This window comes from Protopterus annectens, chromosome 7.part0 (genome assembly GCF_019279795.1).
Source record: "Protopterus annectens isolate FY-2018-M chromosome 7.part0, PAN1.0, whole genome shotgun sequence".
Classification (NCBI taxonomy): Eukaryota; Metazoa; Chordata; order Ceratodontiformes; family Protopteridae; genus Protopterus; species Protopterus annectens.
The window spans coordinates 399030569-399052007 of record NC_056739.1 but is presented as its reverse complement, the minus strand read 5'-3'; the positions used below and the strand labels follow the sequence as shown (position 1 = coordinate 399052007).

Genomic DNA, 21439 nt, shown 5'->3' with positions numbered 1-21439 from the left:
AAAGATGGGTGTGGCTATGGGCACCTCCTGTGCAAATTCATATGCCAATATAGTAATGGCATATTGGAAGACCCATTTTGTTATGTCCAATGCTAGAGTTAAGTCACATATTTACTATTATAAACATTTTGTGGATGATGTTTTTATTATTTGGAAGGGGGATAAACCTATTTTGGATGAATTTTTATCACATATTGAGACCACTACTAGTTTTTTTTTAAGTTTACTATGCAGGTTTCAAAAGAACAAATTAATTTTCTTGATGTTACTTTGTCCTGCCACGAAGGGAATACTCAGACTGATATCTACAGGAAGAATTGTTGGAAGAACAGCTTGTTAGATCAAACCAGTATGCACCCTAATCATGTCTTTTATAACATAGTAAAGGCATAGTTTTTGTGTGTTTCACAGCTAACCAACGAGGATAGGTCACTGAATCATTTTTCTATAATGCTGACTGATAACTTAGTAACCCAAGGCTATTCTCGTAAGCTTTGTGAGAAACACAACTTGCTGTAAACTAAAGACAGACAGGGTACAGGTAGACCTTATTTTTCTAGGAATTTGTACCATAAAAACCACAATAGCAGTAATAATTGGGAGAATGTATGTATGATGGTACTTATGTACACTTCTGACAATAGAAGTGTGTTGGATAAAATTGGCATATTTTGACTGCCAGTGAGGATATACACAATACAATAGGTAATTACCCCAGAGTAAACTATAAGAATTGTAGGTCACTAAAACGCAGGCTATGTCACCAAAATTTTAAGACCAACAGATTCATTAGTTCTGAGAGATGTGGCATATTTAGCTGTAGACATTGCAGCATGTGTCCTTATATAGCTAATAGTCATCTATTTGTACATCCCAGTACTAAAAAGGAACATACTATGCAGATTGTTCCACAAAAGATGTGATTTATCTTACCTTTTGCACAGTGTGTCCCAGATTTTACATGGGAAAAACAAATAGGACACTCAGAGAGAGGATTAGAGAACATGTTTACAGGATCAGTAAGATTGACACCACTGCATCCACTGCCAAACATGTTGCTGATACTAATATCCAGCACTCATTTAAGTTTTTATCTTAAAAATTATGAATATGAATGACAGAATAGGCAATGTCATTAATAAGACTGAACAAATTGAGCAGAAATGGATAATTAGATTACAATTTTGAGATTATAAGTATTTTTCTTCAGATTATTTGCTAATTTTTTCTGAATAGCCACCTACTTTGAGCATTTTCTGGCTTGTTAAACTTGATTTCTGCATTAATAACTGTATTTAGAGCACAACCTAGAGCTGTTTACTGAATTTCCTGTTTGCACTTATTTTTAAAATAGTTTTTTTCTCAAAACTTGCATTTTATCTGTCTCTGGCCTAGCACTCAAGTGTGGGGTCATTTACTGCACTGTTATAACTTGTTGATACTTGTGAACCTCTGCTATCTCTGAAAAAACAAAAAAAAAAAAATCTTGCTTTTTTCCCACTTTTCTGAGATTTAAAAAAAGTTCAGTTACAGGCTTGCTGTTCTAAACAGTTTGTAAGTTTCTTGGAGGCCATTCTTTGCTTGGGCTAAAGGGAAGTCCCTCTGTTCATCAGTGGCAGTGATAAACATTGAGCAGCCTGCCTGCCCCTGTGGGAGTGGTTACTGACTTGAAACTGTAGTTTTATTGGCCATTTTGGGTCAATTCCTAACTCCTTGATCTTCCGCTCTTAAATCCCTCTTTTGCGCGGTTTTGCGTGTTCTTGTGCATAGCACAACAACGGGCAGCGCCACCTAATTGGGTTTAAACTATTCCTGGCTCCACAAAGTCTGCTCTTCACTTTTTCCCTTAGAACTGCTCTATGTCTCAATTTAAACACCATATTCTCATTCTAAGGCCCTTCACTGGTCCAAATAAGTAATCTTACAAGTTAGCACTATTAAACCATAAGCACTACTTACTTTTATACTCTCTACGATTACCTTGTCCCCTATTGGTCCATCTTAATTCAGTTTCCCTATATTACTCTAGCATGTCCAAAGGTCAGTCAATGGTTTCCTCTCCAGTCCAGCTGGTGAATCTGGGAATTTTGAGGCAATGTTACAACTGTCTCATGTACACGGACAACCCTCTCCTCCTCCAAACAGGTTCAAATATATGTGAGAGATGCAACCATATAGCCAAACTGGAGGCTGAGCTCTCTCATCTCAAAACTGGTGAAACCAGTCAGGAGGAGAAGGTAACCTCACACAAAACAATTCCAGTATCACATAGTCCCACCACATCAGCGAACCAAACACATAAATACACAAAAACATACTCGGAGGCTCTAAATAAAAATTTACCTAAGCAACAGAGACCTCCAAAGCAGACATCCAAGCAAACACTACCCCAAAACAAAACACGCACAACACATAGACCACAAAGTCAGTGTGCCAAGCAGCCACAGCCCTTAAGGCTGAATAACAAACCTGATACTCTTGTAATAGGTGACTCTATTGTCAGACACACTGACGTCCCGCTCACCAGGCTGAATAAAGAGAAGGTCACAGTGAGCTGGCTGTCGGGGGCTAGGATCCGCCACATAACGCAAGCACTCAGGTCACTCCAAAGCAAATACAAATATGACTCAGTCATTGTACATGCTGGTGTGAATGACCTGAGACATACCTCCCTGGACTACATGAAAAGAGACATAGAGGAGCTCTCTGAGCATGTAGCCCAGGCCGGTATGACCCTGACCTTGAGCAGCATCTTACCCTCACCTAGAATGATGCCACAGTACAAAGACAAAATGATTGATTTTAACAATTGGCTAAAATTTTGGTGTCATTCTAAGGGGATCCAGTGTCTGTCAGCCTGGGATGACATGCTCGACAAGCCACATTGCTTCACTAGGGACGGCTTGCACCTGTCACCACTGGGCTTTCGGATATTGGCAAAGGCTCTTGCCACCCCCATAGTGCCTTTTTTAGGCAAGGCTCAAAAGTCAAACCCACCTCCACAGACAGCACAAGAAACAAGAAACTAAGGGTAATGCTGCTAAACGCCAGAAGTCTTAAACTCAAGATGCACACACTCGAAGCTCTCCTCAGTATGGAGAACATTGATATCTGTGCAGTGACAGAAACCTGGTTCAAGGCTCCAGAGAGCACCCCAGCACTACCAGGTTATACCTCATATCATGCTTTTTGGCCCCAAAACCTGGACCGAACCACAAAAGGAGGGGGAGTGTCCATATTTATCAAGGATATCCACACCTCTGGGTTAGTGGCATTGCACGAAGTATCGGAGACCATCCATGTGCAACTAACAGTGGGCAAGACTGCTTTTCAGTTTATAGCATCCTACAGACCACCCTCTCAAAGTCAGGAATCCCACTCGGCTTTCTTGAAAACATTGGAGAACATGAAGATCTCTCCGAACACCATTATATTGGGTGACTTCAACTACCCAAACAGACTGGGAGCACTACTCAAGCCCCAGCACCTTAGCCCAAAGGTTCCTGGAAATTATAAACTCAAATGCTATGGAACAACTAGTCACCACTCCAACAAGAGGGGATAACATACTAGACCTGATCATTACCAACATGGGGACTCTATGCTCCACACCTGAAGTATATCCCTCATTGGTAAGATCAGACCATAAATTAATTTCACTGGATGTCCACATCACGACCCCACCCCCAGCCCAGAAAACCACAGTGAAGAACTTCTCAAAAGCGAACTTCTCACTTCTCAAAACCGAAGTGGAATCCTTCAAGGCCCCAGGGCCAGTGGAAACTACGGCCCAAACTGCAGAATCCTATATAAACACATTCTACGGACATCTCCAGGAATGCATGGATCATGCTATCCCAAACAAAACCAAAACCCAAACATCCAAAGGCAGGCGTCCAGTCTGGTGGACCCCAGCCATAAATAAACTGTACAACAGAAGGAGGAAGATACTACATGATAGAGCAGAATCCCTAATAGGGAAGGCATCCCTGATCAGTACTAGCAAAAAATTACGATCCCTCATAAAATCCTCCAAGGCCAGCTTCGAGAGAAACATTGCTCAGGACACTAAAGACAATCATAAGGCTTTTTTCAGTTATGTTAGGAACCTGGGATGCAACTCCCAAACTTGTTCTGAGTTGATTCTAAACGACAAAAAATACACTGAACCCACATACATCACCAATATCCTGGCAGACAGGTTCAGTGCAAACTTCTCCACCCCTTCCCCCCCCAAAAAAGAGCAAGTATCTATCCCGGCAGAGGGCTGCCTCCCAAACATCTCTGATGCTCAGGTGAAGGCTGCCCTCTCCAAAGCAAAAACACTGCTTCTATGGGACCAGATGGCATCCCGGGTTGCATCCTATATGAACTCCAAGAAGAACTAATCCCTCAAATAAAACAGCTGTACAATCTCAGCCTCACTACAGGATATGTGCCCACAGAATGGCGTACAGCAACAGTGGTCCCACTCCACAAAGGTGGAGCCTCCACGGACCTGGAAACTATCGCCCCATAAGCCTGACTAGCTTAGTCTGCAAGGCTATGGAGAAGATTATCATGGAGCTCATAAACAACGACATTGGGGACCTACAGACACTAGATCCTACCCAGTTCGGCTTCGTCAAGGGCAGATCCTGCCTTTTGAACCTGGTTGACTTCTTCGAAACAGTCACCTAAGCCATAGATGAAGGGGAGGTAGTCCACACAGCCTATCTGGACCTAGCAAAGGCATTTGACACAATACCCCACTCGGGCATCATAGATAAGCTATCCAGCTTAAATATAAACCCCTATGTCACAAGATGGGTCGCAAACTGGCTCAAAGACAGTACCCACAGAGTGAGAGTTGCTGGAGCCATGTCAGACTCGAAACCAGTCACAAGTGGTGTCCCACAAGGTTCTGTCCTGGAACCGCTCTTGTTCGGTATATACTTTTCCGAGGTACAGGCCAACGTGGGAGGACTATGGCTCACCAAGTTTGCAGACGACTGCAAACTAGGTGCCATAATCAACTCTCCAGCTGACACAAACATCCTTCAAAAAGGTCTCACAGAGACGGATAACTGGTGTCAGAGCCATGGTCTAAAGCTAAATGCCAAAAAGTGTATAGTCATACCCTTTGGCAAAAACAATGTGCCCACAAATTACCACATAGGCGGTAACCCATTAAGTACAGAGAAAGTAATTAGGGATCTGGGGACCCAAGTTGATAGCAATCTCTCCTTTGACAACCACATTGCCAAAGTGGTTAGAAAGACCTTTTACATAGCCCACCTCATCATGAAAGGATTCACATCTAGATCAAGAGAGGTAATCGTGCCCCTTTATTCATCCCTCATCAGGCTCATCATAGAATACAATGCCCCTTTTGGGATGTACCTTACCCGACACCTGCAGCAATTATAAAGACCCCAAAAGTACCTCACCAAGAGGATCAAGGGACTCAAACAGATGCCATATGCTGCTCGGTTAAAAAAATTCCAGCTCTACTCAGTTGCATACCGCCTACTTTGAGGTGATCTATGCCTGACGTATAAAGCTATGTCCAATCCAGAATTAATGGACATGCTCCACCTCAGTAAATCTAAATCCCTTAGAGCCACACGCTCAAGGGACTTGAACCTCAGCAGTGAAATAAATAGAACTTGCTGGAGGGACAGATTCATAACCCAGAGGCTCCCTTTGCTCTGGAACAGAATTCCAATTCATGTTAGGCAGAGCACCTCACTGAATCTCTTCAAGAAGAATCTTGATGAGTGGATGGGGGATCGTAGGTTTGTCCCGGGGATTACTTCTGTGTCACTATTAGACAGAGGCACAGCAAACTAAATCTTAAAAAGGGCGCAGTATACTCAAATCAAGGGGTGGCGTAAGTCAAACAAAATCGGGCTAGGCTTATAATTGCCCCAGGGCAGATAGCCTAGTATGAACCTATGAACAATCTGACAGGCTGTATGGTCTCAATTATAGTGTTTGAAATCTTTTTTAATTGATAAGCCACTTACACGTTAGTAATTATTCTTCTTACCATTTTTTATTGTTTTGTTTTATGTGACAACATGTTTTTATTTGTTATAGTTATGATGGTTATCTTTATTTTTAATTGTTTTTTTGTTTTCATTTTAGCTGTATGCACTGTACTTGCCATGTGATCGCCACTCAGTTTTTGACTGGCTATCACTCTGCTAGTGAGTTTAGTCTTTGAGTTGCTTTTAATTTCAGGGTCATTACACATGGACATATTTTACTTCTGTTCAATTAGGCATTTTTTAGTTTTTGCATTTATTTGCTATGATTGCCAGATTCTGGATGAGATATACAGTTAATATGAATGCTTTGCATGTCTACTTCATATCTTAGATCTGACAGTTACGATTGGTTTCTTGAGCTAATGCTATGTTTTATGCTCTTTTAAATTGATCGTTTAGCGATGCAGTTAATATAACTTTATATTTCCTTATTATATGTCGGAGGTGTTCATGATTACTTTTAAAGTATGATGTCACTGATAGAAGAGGTCTATTTATTTTAATTTGCACTGTTTTAAGTTGCCTTTTAGATCTATGCAGCCAAGAAGGTACTGTGCATTACCGTTTTTACTTGGTTGTTAAAAATAGAAGGTTCTTTTAATTGAATCTTCATTCGTAAGGTATACAGAAGTTTAGATTACTGTGATGCTAGAACTTCTGTAGTTAAAGGTGGATTTTTGGATCTCAGTTTCATTGCTGTTATGCACATTGTGAAGCTATTTATTTAAGTAAGATAATATGCTGCTTTTATCAATATGACGTTTTCTGCTTTCTTACATGTGATTGGTTGTAAATGCATTTTAAAACTCTGCTTTGTATCTAAGTTTGCATTGTCTGATGAAGCGTTGCTTAGTACAACGCAAAACTCCTTACATTTTTACTAATCATTAAATATTTTCATATTTTATATTTCCCCTGGCCTGTTTGCTGTGTCTTTATCCGGTTCTAAGATACTTATTGACACAGCTTAATTCCTGCATCATTGTCTTGTTTGGATATCTGAAAACTATAAGTTGGACAAATATGCTAATAAGCTAATTCTGTCTATTAGAGAGAAATTAGACAATTTTATAAATACAAAATATGAATGAAAATGACCACAACTTTATTCCCCCAGTATATGAATATATGGTCTCTATCACTGAAGGTTAATTAATCTATAAAGGAAGTCTAACTAAGTTGTGTCAGTTAATTATAAATACTTTTGATGAAAATTACTGGAAATTTTTAGACAGTTGTGCATTAAATGATTCAATTGAAGTGAATAGAATAGTATTACTTAAGTCAGTTAGTCAAACCTCATCAAGTATGTATTGGAAAATCTTTATATGGAAATATATACACACAATATTTATTACCCCCTCTAAAATTTCCAAATTTACTAAAGCTGCTTCTTCGATTTGTTGGAGATGTAATAATGAAGTGAAAGCTGACTGGACACACGTTTATGGTATTTGAGAAGTTAAATGCTTATTGGAAAGAAATAAATGATTTTTTAAAGGGCTATGATCGGTAACAGCATTTTGTCTAGATCAATAATACTAATGAATGATCCAGTCCCACTGTCTGTAATTGCCAAACAAAAAAAAAAAACTGTTTTGGAGTCTTCTTGCAATAGCCAGATAAATTATTACAAAAAAAATGGAAAACAAATCCAGCTCCTATGTTTAAAGGATTTTTAAATTTAGTAAAAAGTGTATGTAAAAATGAAAAAGAAGTGATTAGAATGAGGTCTGTAAATAATATTAAGACACCTAGCTGTTGAGATAATCTTGTAATATTGTTACTGAAATTCCAAGCAAATTATCTTAATACATTAGATTACTTTAGTAGTTTAGTATGCTTCTGGTACTATATTACATTATGTGCAATACTGAATTTCTTCCTTTCTTTATATATATATTTTAAACCAGTAGTTTTAAAACAAAAAAAAATTTTCTTGTCTTTGCCAGTAAGCTATGCATGTAATGCCAGCATGAGCGAGAGCTCATAAACAATAAACAATAAACAATAAAAAGATAAATATTATCCATGCTAAACAATGGATCAAATAAACCCCTTAAGAGTTCTGCCTCACATACCAATGGATTCAGTAAGCAGTCCATGAATTCATCTTCTATACAATCTAAGGGTCAGCAATTCATATTATGTGGCAGTACATCATAGAACTTTGTGAGGACAGCAACTATTTCAATACAAAGAGTGCTAATCAAACATGCATAGGTATCTATTTTAAAAGGTATGCTGGCTTTTGATTTTAACTGAAAGCTGCATTTGTAAATGGGTGTCAAACAATTGAAATATTGTAATGTATATGGAATTTACTACCCAAGTGCAAAAACTTCATCTGTAATACACAACAAAATGCAAACGTATATTTTAGCTGTTTTTCCCATACTATACAAGAGATGCTTATACTACAAAAAACATTAAGGCAAGCAAAAAACTATGGGACTAAAAATATTCTATATAATCCATATTTGCAGCACAGGAGAGCAATACACCTAACTATACTACGGGAGTACAGGTAATCAGAGTTTCCAGTAAATATATAATGACCAGCTTTTTCATCTTGGGGTAAAGGCAGTAGGGGTTGTCCACTAGAGTACAGTGGGATGACCATAACCCTTTAGGCTTGTTACTATAGCATGCACCCTGGCAACCTTCTTGACTGTGTATGTATAGGTATGTGCTTATTTCCAGTTATGAGGCGGTACTCCAAACAAGAATAATGGAGAAAACTATAAAGAGGTACATAAAAAACAACACATGAGGAGATGGTGAGATTGAGCAGATGATGCTAGCTTACCCATTCTGGGGAAGGGGAGCATGGGGTCAGTACAGCTTTACCAGGAGGGTTTTCGATGTGACACCATATACAGCTCCATCTGAAGTCAGAGCTGACACAGGAGTGAATTAGGTTGGAAGGATTTGGGTGCTGCATACTTATGATGTATAATTGCTGGCACCCAACTCTCTCCTCTCTGGAGTATGAATGGGTTTAGACAGTCATCCTCATAATGGAAATAATGGTCCATAGGGTTCTCACCTTGATCAGAGAATTAATGGGTCTGGCTCTTACCCTTTAGTGTAAAGGGAAACTGATGTCCTACAGGGCTAAATAAAAAAAAATAACTGGTGATCACTAGTGATGGCTCCTGAGCCATCAGTTGCCATGTCCATTGTGGTACTCAGCTTACAGTGTTCTCTTGTGGTCAGTATTAGGGCTGGTAAACAAAGTATTCAGAAATACTGATACACTGAATAGTTGACCAGAGGCTTGATGTTACAATAAAGAAAGACAATATAACACTAGCAAAAACGTATACACATCAGTAATACCTACAAAACTGAAGACACTTTGCTATGGTCCTGCAGTCAGCCTGATTTGTACACATCTTAATTGTACAGATTTTCGGAGAATGTCTAGATTTTTGTTCATATTTTTGGTCCATTTTTCATAAAATTGTGGTTTTCTGACAAATTAGTGGCAAATCATTAAACACTGAAGTTAAAAAATAATGAAAGACACGAGTTTCAGACTTCATACCCTTCAGAAAATTCATGCTAATGCAAAACCTGTTAGTCTATCAACTTTCTAAATTTGTAAGAGAAATATTTAAAAATTGTCTCTATTTTTAGTCCTTTGTCCCACTTTTATTCACAGCTATGTCCAGATTTCCTGCTGTAAGAGGTTGAGAGGCATGCTGGACTTGTAGTGTCTCATATTGCATTTTGGGGCACAATGAATGAGAAACACAATTAGAAGAATTTTATTGCATATTAGCTCAGTATGTAAATAAAATGAACAAACAAGATATGGAGTGCACCCCTGCATATATTCTAAGAAATTAAAAGTCACACTGCTCATTTGGAAAAGCAGCTCACTGCAGTTCAGTACGCAGATCAGGAAACAATGGTACACAATTTAAACAATGACCAGTGTTTATCTACCAAAGTCAGAAAAGCATATCCTGCCTCAGATCTAATTCTAAGGGGCATGTCTAGTTACTGGAGGGACAGCAGTGCATTATACAACACTACACTATGCGCTTTTCCCTCTGCACCTGAACACTATCAAGCGTTCCCACTTCAGTCATGGCCATTTATTCTCCCATCCTGGGTATTCCCCATGGGGTGGAGAGATGGCAACAGAAGGCTGTCCGATGGACAGCCTTAACAGTGATTCACAGTCTCACTAGCATTCCAGCAATGGAGTTATATTTTATATTTCATATATGGCCTAAACCCTTCTCTGGCTGGGTGATAGGGGGCCAGATAAGCAGTATCATGAAAAGACCACAATGTCCTTACAATGAGAGTTACTTGCTGACATAACTTGTGGCCAAATGTCTGCCTCAGGACCACCTTTTGCAGCACTGTCTCTTCTCTGAGGGATTGTGGAACTGGACAGCACCACTCAATATGTCTTCCAGACTACGCATGCCCATCCTTTCCTGCCAGCTAACTGATCTCATGTCATCCTGGCCACAGTCAGGACTTTTCTTCTCTATGCTACTGGTTCTAAATAGATCTAAGAAATTACTGAATACAATGTTGTATTTTATAGCCTTTGAACAAGCCACTTGTAACATCTGGAAAACATACACAATTGTATACAAGTAAAATTCCAGGGCTGGAAAATAAACTGTGCAAAAAGTCTTCAAGAATTCTTGCTGCATTGTCTTGTTTTTATAGGCTATAAAGAAAGTACCTTTGCCTGGTCTGTAAAGTAACCCCTGACCTGGTTCTGTTTTAAAGTTCATATCTGAAACACACCATTAGTGAAACTAACACCAGATAAGGGAACCTACTATTACAAGTAAATATAATCATTCAATAAATTCATTTATTTTTCTGACTGCCAACACACTCCAATACAGAGTTGTTAAGAAACTGTAGCACATCAGCACAAAGCAGAGGAAGTGATGGTTGAATGCAGCAACAGCCCATCATAGGGAGAACAGTTACACCAGCAGGCAACTTGGAGGAATGCAAAATCACCTATTGCATATACTTGACTTGAGGGAGGGAACAGTAGCATGAAGCAAAAACCCTGGCACATAACAGGAGGAAATTAAGACTACACATAGAAAGCAGCCCAAATGAGGACCAAAGTGGAGAGCCAAACACTGTGAGGTAGCAGTGTTAACCAGTGCATCACTGTGCCATGCTGAAATATCAGCAGTAGAAAACAGTATACACCTACATTGTACATCACCTTCAAGTTTGTGAGATAAGCTTCTCCTTAGAAGTCAGCCATCATTAACTTTCTTAAAAGTAAGCATTTACAAATGTATAGAGTGGGAATAACACATCAGCATGAGATTATGGCAATCAAGATTTGTGAAATACATTAAGTTATTTTAACTATGACAATCAAACATATGAATAAAGTTAGAATTTACAGGTGAGACAGGCACTTAAGACTAGTGTAATGCCTTCCTCCCAAAATATAAAGCAACAAATATCAGGAGGAAACTAAATCTAGACAATACTAAGTAAACATGTATGAAATACAGCAACTTCAGAGGTCTCCAGACAATACGAAGTAATTATGTACTCCAGAACACAAACATTTGTCTGAACTGGAAAAAAATTAAACCTTTATAAATTACTGTCATTAAACTAGAGATATGTTTTGAGTAGAAAACTACATTTACTTACACTTCAGCGGGAAAAGCCTTGTAATGTACAGGCTTAAAATTAAGTTTTATAATCCGCTTCAAGCAGTTTAAAAACAACTGAAGAATGATGTGTTTCACCTGGTTTAATATTTCCATCTTGAGCAGCAGGACCGTCCTTCAGCACATTCTTCACCTGCAAAAACTCATCTGGTCTGTCCCCTCCAATAACAGTAAACCCAAATCCCATGTTGCTTTTCTTCAAAGATGTCTTAATGAGGGTTCCAACTAGCTGTGAGGGATCGCGGGTAAACCCAGGCATCTCCACTTCTAAATAAAATAAAACAAGACAACGTGTTAATTAAACATTCTTCAGTCGCAATATAAAATGTACTAAAATATTACATATGTTGTTTTTTGCAGAATTAAGGTACTGATTAAGGATGAAATTGCATTACAGCTGAAGTCATGCCAAAGAAAAATTTGTAACTAATGTGACAAATGGTTTTACATTTTCACCATAATCAAGGAGATTTTATTCACATGGCATTGCCTTGATTCTCAAGATTCATTCAATTATTTTTAATTACCTACTTAATCCTCTTTAGAATCATGAGGGAGGCCAAAACCTATCCCAGAATTCAGCTGATACAAGGTAGACAAACTTGTTTGGGATGGTATGCCATGCCACTGTAACATGCACATACTTTCAATTACATATGGTATGCACTGTTATGAACACTTTTGAAGGACTACCAGTTCATCTACAGCATGTGTCTTGACATATGAGAGTAAACTGTGGCACTCAGCAAACCCCACATGGTTACACATGGGATGTACAGGCTTCACACAGAAGGCACCCTAACTGAGAAACACTGCAAGAATAAAGTGCTGCAAGGCAGCAATGCTAACCGCTGTATCAGCAGGCCACCATGTGTCAGGAATCATCTTCGTTACAACTGCCAATTATAGTTTGTTCATTCTGGGTTGAATTTAAAATATCCTGCACATGACCACAATGAGGAACTGTGAATAACCATAGGATATAATGGCCAACAGTGTCCCAGAAACGTGCAACTATGTACGAACTGAACTGTCTGTGCTTATACATAAAGGACTGATGTAAGAGCAGTTCAGTAATGTGGTTAACACAGTACAGAGTTTACAGTTGCAATTTAGCTTTGTGCACAGACAATATGTTGCACTGTAGAAGAACCTAGCATTAAGTAGTAGTACAGTCCATGCAAGTTTTAGTTGTAGTTGTAGCTACATTCCAAGCAGTTGGTGCCACTTGAAGCATAGATTGTTTTGCATGTCTCAGGGTAGAAAATTATGAATTGAATGTAACAAGCTAAATTTACTAAGCAGCATCTGACTCTCTGTCACTTTCAATGTTATGGAAGAGCCAATAGTGTAACAATATGCTCCACAGAGGCAATGCTTTGCCCTGCCATCTCTCCAGTGTGCATAATTATTTCAGTGTGTGCCCAGGGCTTAACTGGCCTGCAGCTTTTCTATATCATATCCTTTCTTAAACCTTCCCTCCCTTTGCCTTGTTAAACCAGCTTTCCAGTGTATGATATACATCTTATTCTTTGTTAGTGTGTCAATCTTCCTTGCTTATCTTGACCTAATTTCTTTCTTGACATCTCTTAAAGCTTTGTCTGCTGAGCTACATCTCTGTTCCCAAAACATAGGCAGAGAAAGTAACAGACACATCAGTGACCCTGCATACTGATGTATTCAGGTAACTGTGATTTACTATCCTGAATAAACTAAAACATCCCATTAAATTACCACAAGTAATTCCAGTGTATGTCTGCCATGTGTAATCCTAATTTAAAACCAGAAACAGTAAAAATCCAGACCACAAACGTATGTGCAAAGTCCTTCATGGTTCCACAACATTTCACAGAAAAAATTCCACAGATGAGTGCTTTCGTCAAATAGTAAGACTTCATCAGATAAAAGCACTAGTACTACATACAGCTTTTTATACTTAATCATAACAACAACAACCAATTAAAATTTAAAAGGACATCACCAAATTATGCCATACTGTGATGGGTTGTAGTTAAAAAATCAACCTAAATGATGTTAAATGTCATTTAAAAATCTAAATGTTTATAAGTATACATGTAGCAAAAATCATACATAATGAAACACATGTTAAATATGACGTTTTTATATATTACACACTATCAGCGTTCTTCAGTAGTGCAGATTTTATACTAATATAGTCATTAAGACCTGGTGGAATATTAGATTTTAACCTAAGCTGCCAAGTAAGTTCCCTGTATAACAAAGCATTTCTCAAATCCCCCCCTCCCCCTTGTGAATGTTTGTTGACTGTATCAATAATACCAAACTTGTAACTTTCAAAAGCAGAACAGACTACACTGTGCTTATATAAAGCACTAGTTTCCTTGTGGGTCCTAAGATCGTATAAATGTTCATAAATACGGTCTTTGAAAGATCTTTCCGTTTTTCCTATGTAGTATGCTATACACTTTGTGCAAACAGCCATGTAAGCAAGCATTTTTGTTTTGCAGTTTCCTTTGCAAAATCTAACAATGCTTTTCAAACCATTGTTCAAAGAAATGGATGCCTCACTGTAAATAAATGAGCATACACTACAGGTACCACAAGGAACAGTAGCTCTAAATTGTAAAGCTTCCCTGTCGTTCATTTCAAAGGTCCTCTTGAAGTTTGTTCCCACCTTGTATGTAAAAACAGGTTGTTCACCCACTAGGTTGTATACATCCTTATTGGTTTTTAATAAATTCCAGTTTGTTCTAATTGTCTATGCAAAAAATTCAGAAAAAATACTATATTCAGTAACACATGCCCTATGATAGTTTTTCCTTTCTGTCAAATGGTGATTCACTTTTAGAAGGAGATATCCCAACAGGGCCTTATACTTGGTACCCCACCCATAGTAAACCTCATCTAGAATATCCCTGACCATCTCCACAGGATATCCTCTCTCAATGAAACATTTACCTAAAAATGTGAATTCTTGTATTAAATCCTGATAGTCAGATGTCATCCTGGCTAACCTAACTGCTTGCCCCTTAATAAGGTTTTTCTTTTGTGCAATGGGATGGTAACTACTAAAGTGTAAATAACTATTGCACCAAGTGTCTTTCGTATAGATGTTAGACTTAAATCCACTTTTAGTCTTTGAAATAGAAACATCCAAGTAATGGATAACTGTGTCATTTTGTGTGTGTGTAAAAGACAGGAAGGTAGTGCAAGAGTTAAGATATTCCATGAACTCCTGTAGTGTTTCTTTTGTCCCATTCCATAACACAAAGATGTCGTCCAAAAACCTCGGGTATAGCTTAATATGTTTAAAAAAGAAGAAGGAAAGACATACCTATTCTCCCATTCAAGTAATACTAAGTTAGCGTATATGGGAGCACACACAGCGCCCATCGCTATACCACTAGTTTGCTGATAATATTCCCCTTGGAAATGGATATAGTTAGAATCCAAAATAAATTCCATGAGTTCCAAAATAAGGGAGATTCTATCCTTAGGTAAAGTAGAATACATGAAAAGACTATCAGTAAAATATTCATACCCCTCTCTCCTAGGAATACAAGTGAAGAGATCCTTCACATCACTAGTGAGGAAAGTGACATCTGTACTCCAAAGATGGTCAGTGATTTTACTCAAGAATTCCCATGAGTCTTTAATAAGATGTGGAGTATGGCTCACTATGTGCTTAATGTGATGGTCAACAAACACAGCCAAAGGGTGTGTTTTGGAATTCTTGGCTGACACTATGGGTCTAAAGGGTGGTTCCCAAATAGATTTATGCACCTTAGGTACTCTGAAAATCTTTGGAATATTTGGATGTAGTTGTCTTAGGAAATTGTAAGTTTTACTGTCAATCCTGTTTTCAAGTAGATATTCCTAGAGAATCAATTCTACTATAAGTTATATTAATTTGATTTTTTGACACAGGTGTGTATGTAGAACTGATCAAGAGAATGTTAGTGATAATGTTATTATAATCCTCTGTGTAGAAAATGGCAACCCCCCCCCCCCACCCTTGTCAGGTTTCATAATACGTAGATTTTTCTGTGTCTGTAATTCATTTAATAAGTTACTTTCTTCAGAAGTTAAATTAGATGGACTTTCTGCAATCTATTTTTGGCATATAGTTCGTAAAGTTCTTTGGTAACTATTTTTTCAAAAAGTAACAAGAATGGGTGAAGCGGAGGGTTGTAACTACTTTTTCTTACAAGTTCAGAGTGCTCACTAACATTACTACCAATATTGTCTTTATACTGATTAAACATAATATTTAAATTAAATTTTCTTAAGTATAACTTCAGGTTTACTAATACACTTGCTATGCCACCATACTGTGATTTAACAAATTTGAAACCTTTAGAAAATAAGTTAAAATGTAATTTAGATAAAGTGTAAGAGGTATAGTTAAAAATTTTGAATCCCCTGTACTCACTAAGGATACCATGACTACCCTCAATGTGAACTATCTCCCCTTCTTTACTACTTTCTTCCATCCATAGTTGGTTCCAAATGTGTGACGAGTGCCCTGGGTCTGGTGGAAACCTGTTCTTGCTTGCTATCCTTTCTGACCTCCTTCGGAGTAAAAAATGACATTTAACATCATTTAGGTTGATTTTTTTTAACTACAACCAATCACAGTATGGCATAATTTGGTGATGTCCTTTTAAATTTTAATTGGTTGTTGTTATTATGATTAAGTATAAAAAGCTGTATGTAGTACCAGTGCTTTTATCTGATGAAGTCTTACTATTTGACGAAAGCGCTCATCTGTGGAATTTTATCTGTGAAATTTTGTGGAACCATAAAGGACTTTGCACATACGTTTGTGGTCTGGATTTTTACTGTTTCGTTTTAGTTTTTCATTATACTTTGTTTTTATTAATCCTAATTTAAACCCTGAAATAGTTGCAGAGCAAGTCACAGTTAGAATAGGGAATAGTCATTACATTTAAGCAGAGATACATCTGGTAACCCCATTGCTCATAACCCTTAAAAATAAATATAAGGTGGTTAGCTCCCCAAGCTGTAAAGATTAATGGATATATTTTTTTTACTCAGTGACTGTAGACCATTGTGTGTTCTGCACATAGTCAGCAACTGTAGCTAGAAAGCATGGGCATACAAGTTACTGAGCATGTGCAAGACCAGTGACATTTTATATAGTCAGTCAGAGTGAGTGCAGGCATGAATGGAGATGCACATATGAGTGTGTTTGAAGTAATGAATCTGAAGTAATGAGTCAGTCAGTTAGCTTAACTATATGTACCAGTTACAGCTCCTAATGTGTTAACATACAATAAACAACTTGAACCCATCACAGTGCCTCAGTGTCTCATTTGACTACAAGAGACATGCGACATGGTGTCAGAATTGCAATCCGAAGTGGAAACAACTCACAAACCATGAGGCACCAAGTTAGAAGAGGAGTAATACACAGCAGCCAACTTGCAAACAGGTCACCGGTTATTCAAAGGTACTTACACTCGTTTAAATGATTTTTCAGTCACCGAATAAGTGGCAAAGCATTCAAAACATTTGAAATAATTACCAAGATAAACAAAATGTCTGAAACTGTCAAAAGTTACCATAAAATACGATGCTAAGTGCTCGAAAGTACCACCAGGCAGCGAAATGAATAAAAATCCACAGTTTATTCACAAACCACACCATAAATATAAACGCTCTTCTAACACAGGTACCAATTGCGTTTTCGTCTCACTATGTGGGACTTCTTCAGATACTGAAAAGTTGTGCTGATACTATTTAAATACTTTAATTGCTTTACAATTGATGTAATTTACCAATTAAAAGCTGATCTTTCATAGTTTAAATTGACAAATCAGCTTCACTTCTTCATGAATATTCATGAGTATTCATGCGTATTCAAGATCTTCTTAGTGTTGCAAACCTCCGTTCCATAAAGAACTTTTGTAAATGAAATGGAGATTGCGCACCAATGTGTTTCCGCACTGACATTTCTACTTGTAAATTCATATACCAATTCTTATAATAAATAAGTAAATAAATACATAAATACGTTTAAAAACCGTCCTTAAAAAATTCATAATTATAACAGCTTCCTTAAGCTCTTCTCTAGCCTAATGTTAAAATAGTAAAGTGCATTTAGTGTGTATAAATCTTGTATGTATCATAAAAACTACTTCATACTACCTATTTGTATATAAGGGACACCTAGAAAATGTGTTGTAAAATTCAATTAAAATTCAATTAAAAATTTCTTAATGTATAAAATTGATTTCTCCCTCTTCTTAATAATGTTGTAACGGTCTACTACCCTCTAGTGTTGGAAACTGGAATTAACTTAAATTTTATTAGATTTTAACCTTAAAATAGCTCCTATGGATATATGGTCATTTAATCCTGGGCTTTTACTTGCATCAAGATGTATCTGCCACCATAACTCCCTACTTTCTAATATATCCTCCCAAGGACCTCCCCTGGGGTCCACCTGGATCTGTTCTAATACAAAAAACAAGTAGGTTGCTCCCAAACAATTTTTAGTGTGTTTATAAAGTGCATTGGTCTCTCTTTCTTTTTTAATGTCATAGGTGTGTTCGTAGACCCTCTTTTTTAAGGGTCTCTCTGTCTTTCCAACGTAGAAAGAGTGACATTTCTGACAAAATGTCTGAAACTGTGACATACTGATAAAAGTATTCAAAATAAATGAAAAAGTGTTTGAAATAATTTCTGAAGCGTTAAAATGTACGAAAAGGCTATAATGACCATAATTTTCGCAATCTACTAATTTTCACATTAACTAAAACTTTTCAGAGTATCCAAGGTGTCCAGAGGGTTTACAGTATTATGGCAGAGAGATTTCGTAGACCTGGACTGCTGGTGTTTGATAATAATATTGCTGAGAATTGGTGAGTGTTTGAGCAAGAATATGATATTTTCATACAGGCTGCATTTTCTGATAAAGATGCACGTATAAAGGCATTCATAATTCTTAATTTACCTGGCGTGGAAGCCATTGAGAGGGGAAAACTCATTTGTGTATGCACCTTCCGTGGATGCAGGGGAGAAAGTACAGTTGTGTACACTTACCATAAATGTAGATGTTCAAGTGTATTCATTGTTGCAGTCCTAACCAATGGGTTATCCGGCTCACGGTAGCCCTTGATCGGCCAGAATACCAAAGTTAAGTAAAAATTATGTCGGCTGTCGGTTGTAAAGGATGTCAGGGTGTCTAATACAAAGGGAGACAGCCGACGTCACTTCCTCAGTCTTTCTTGCCATAACTGTCAGAAGCCCCCAGAAACCAAAAATCAGCCTGTACCTTAGGAAAAGAGAAAAGTGGGAAGGAGGGAGGGAAAGCAGGACTGCAAAAGTGAATACACTCAAACATCTACATTTATGGTAAGTGTACATAACTGTACTATGTTCATTGTGTTTCACTGTTGCAGTCCTAACTAATGGATTGATTACCAAAGCCCAGAGAAAAGGGAGGAGGAACCAACAGAATCAAGGATTGGAGATGATGTCCTGCAGAACAGCAGTGGCAAACCCTGCCCTGGCTCGAGAAAACAAAGGCAAATTATAATGCCTTGTGAAAGTGTGAACAGAAGACCATGTAGCAGCCTCCAAAATGTCTTTAGTAGGGACATCCCTTAAAAGGCTGCAGAAGTGGAAGCTGCTCTGGTTGAGTGGGTCCTAACCCCTTGAAAAGGAACCTTGCCATGAAAGGAATAATAAAAAGTAATACAATGAGCAATCCATTTAGAAATGGTTTGCTTAGAAATAACCCTGCCCTAGGCTCCAGGGGCAAAGCTGACCAATAGCTGTGCTGATTTCCGAAGGTCTTTAGTCCTGCCCAGGTAAAACCTGAGTTGTCTATGCACATCAAGAGAATGTAGGATCCTTTCACCTCTATTTTGAGGATTAGGAAAGAAGGTAGGAAGGTGTATGGACTGATTAAGAGTCAGGCTAGAAACCACCTTAGGCATAAAGGAGGGGTTGGTTCTCAGAGAGACCCTATCTGCTTGGAAATTAAGAAAAGGCTCCACAACCATCAAAGCATGCAGCTCTGAAACCCTCCTTGCTGAAGTTATAGCCAAGAGGAAGGCAGTGTTCCATGAAAGAAACTTTAAATCTGCAGTGACAGCTGGCTGAAATGGAGGAAGAGTGAGTTTCTCTAGAACAAAATTAAGACCCCAGGCTGGAGTAGGCTCCCTTCTGGGAGGTTTTAAGTTGCAAGCACCTCTGAGAAACATTTTCATCAGAGGATGAGAGAAAATGGGTTGTTCAAAAGAACAATGAGCAGAAATGGCTGAAGCATGGACCTTGATAGAGGAAAAAGAAAGACCACCCTGAAGCAAATCAGCCAAGTATTCCAGGATCAGAGGAAAGGTAGGCTGAGAAGAAGATTCCCCTCTAGCCCTCATCCAAAGAGAGAATCTTTCCCATTTGCCAGCATAAGACTTCCTAGTGCTAGGCCTCCTGGCCTCCCTCAGCACGTCAACCACCTGCTGGGAAAGGGAAAAAAAGGATGGAGTCATACAAAGAGCCAAGCTGCCAAATATAGAGACTGAAGCTGAGGATGTAGAATGTTTCCCCCTTCCTGAACCAAAAGATCTGGCTTCACAGGAAGATGCCAAGGAGGGAATTGAGAGAGACTGCGAAGCAGTGGATACAAATGCTGCCTGGGCCAGTCCGGGGCTATGAGAATAGTCCATGGTCGTTCATCCCTGATCTTCAATAATACTCTAAGAAGAAGAGGAAGAGGAGGGAATGCATAAATTGACAGCAGCGTCCAAGGGAAGAACAGAGCATCAACTCTCCAGGCTCTGCTGTGATGCTGTCTGGTGCAAAAAAGAGGTAGAAGATGGTTGTCTGGAGAGAAGAGATCCACTTGAGGAGTGCCCCAACGTTGAATGATGCTGTAAAAAACTGCTCTGTTCAGCTGTCACTCATGAGGATCCAGGCTCTGTCTGCTCAACTGGTCTGCCAAAACATTGAGCCTTCCTGCAAGAAACTGAGCTAGCAGATGCAGGCCCAGGAATGCTGCTATGGACCAAAGACTCATGCTCTGTCTGCACAGGAGGTAAGAATGAGTCCCTCCCTGCTTGTTGATGTACCACATTGACTGTGGTGTCTGCCCTGACAAGAAGGGTCCCTGGAGAAAGAAAATGCTTGAAAGCTAGTAAGGCCTGATGGACTGCCATCAACTCCTTTAAATTTATGTGCAGGTGCATCTGCTTGGCATACCAACTTCCTTGTAGGCATCTGCCATCCAGGTGAGCTCCCCAGGTGTAGTCCGATGCGTCTGCGGTAAGAACTTGAGTGGCCAGGGGTGGGCAAAAAGGCATGCTTTTGTTCTGTAGGCAGGCTGTTGTCCACCATAGAAACTCTGTCCGCAGACATGGAAGCAGAGGAATTATCACATTCATGTCCTGTGTGTGTTGACACCAAATGTTCTTGAGGTACCATTACAATTTCCTCATATGCAGTTTTGTATATGGAATCATGAGAATGCAAAAGGCCATGAATCCCAGAGCTTACAGGTATTTCCTTGCAGAGAGCTGGGACAGGCTTGCCAAGTTCTGGAAGTAAACTGAGACAGTTGTCTGCTTCTCCTGGGTGAAATATATCATCTGGGCGGCTGTGTTCAGACTCGCTCCCAGGAATGTTATCGCTTTGGATGGCACCATTTTTGATTTTTCCATGTTGAGAGTGTAAACCCAGGGAAGAGAGAAGAGTCCTTACAAATTCTAGATC

At 38.7% G+C, this 21439-nt stretch overlaps 1 protein-coding gene across 2 annotated transcripts in view; it reads right to left on the bottom strand.

Annotated features, from left to right (window-relative positions):
* MAGI3 (membrane associated guanylate kinase, WW and PDZ domain containing 3) overlaps nt 1-21439 on the bottom strand; it is a 2524824-nt gene that overhangs the window by 724884 nt on the left and 1778501 nt on the right. For both annotated transcript variants that reach the window (XM_044076986.1, XM_044076987.1), the window contains exon 10: nt 11798-11986. In XM_044076986.1, coding sequence (XP_043932921.1) covers nt 11798-11986 — 189 coding nt within the window. The remainder of the gene's footprint in view (nt 1-11797; nt 11987-21439) is intronic.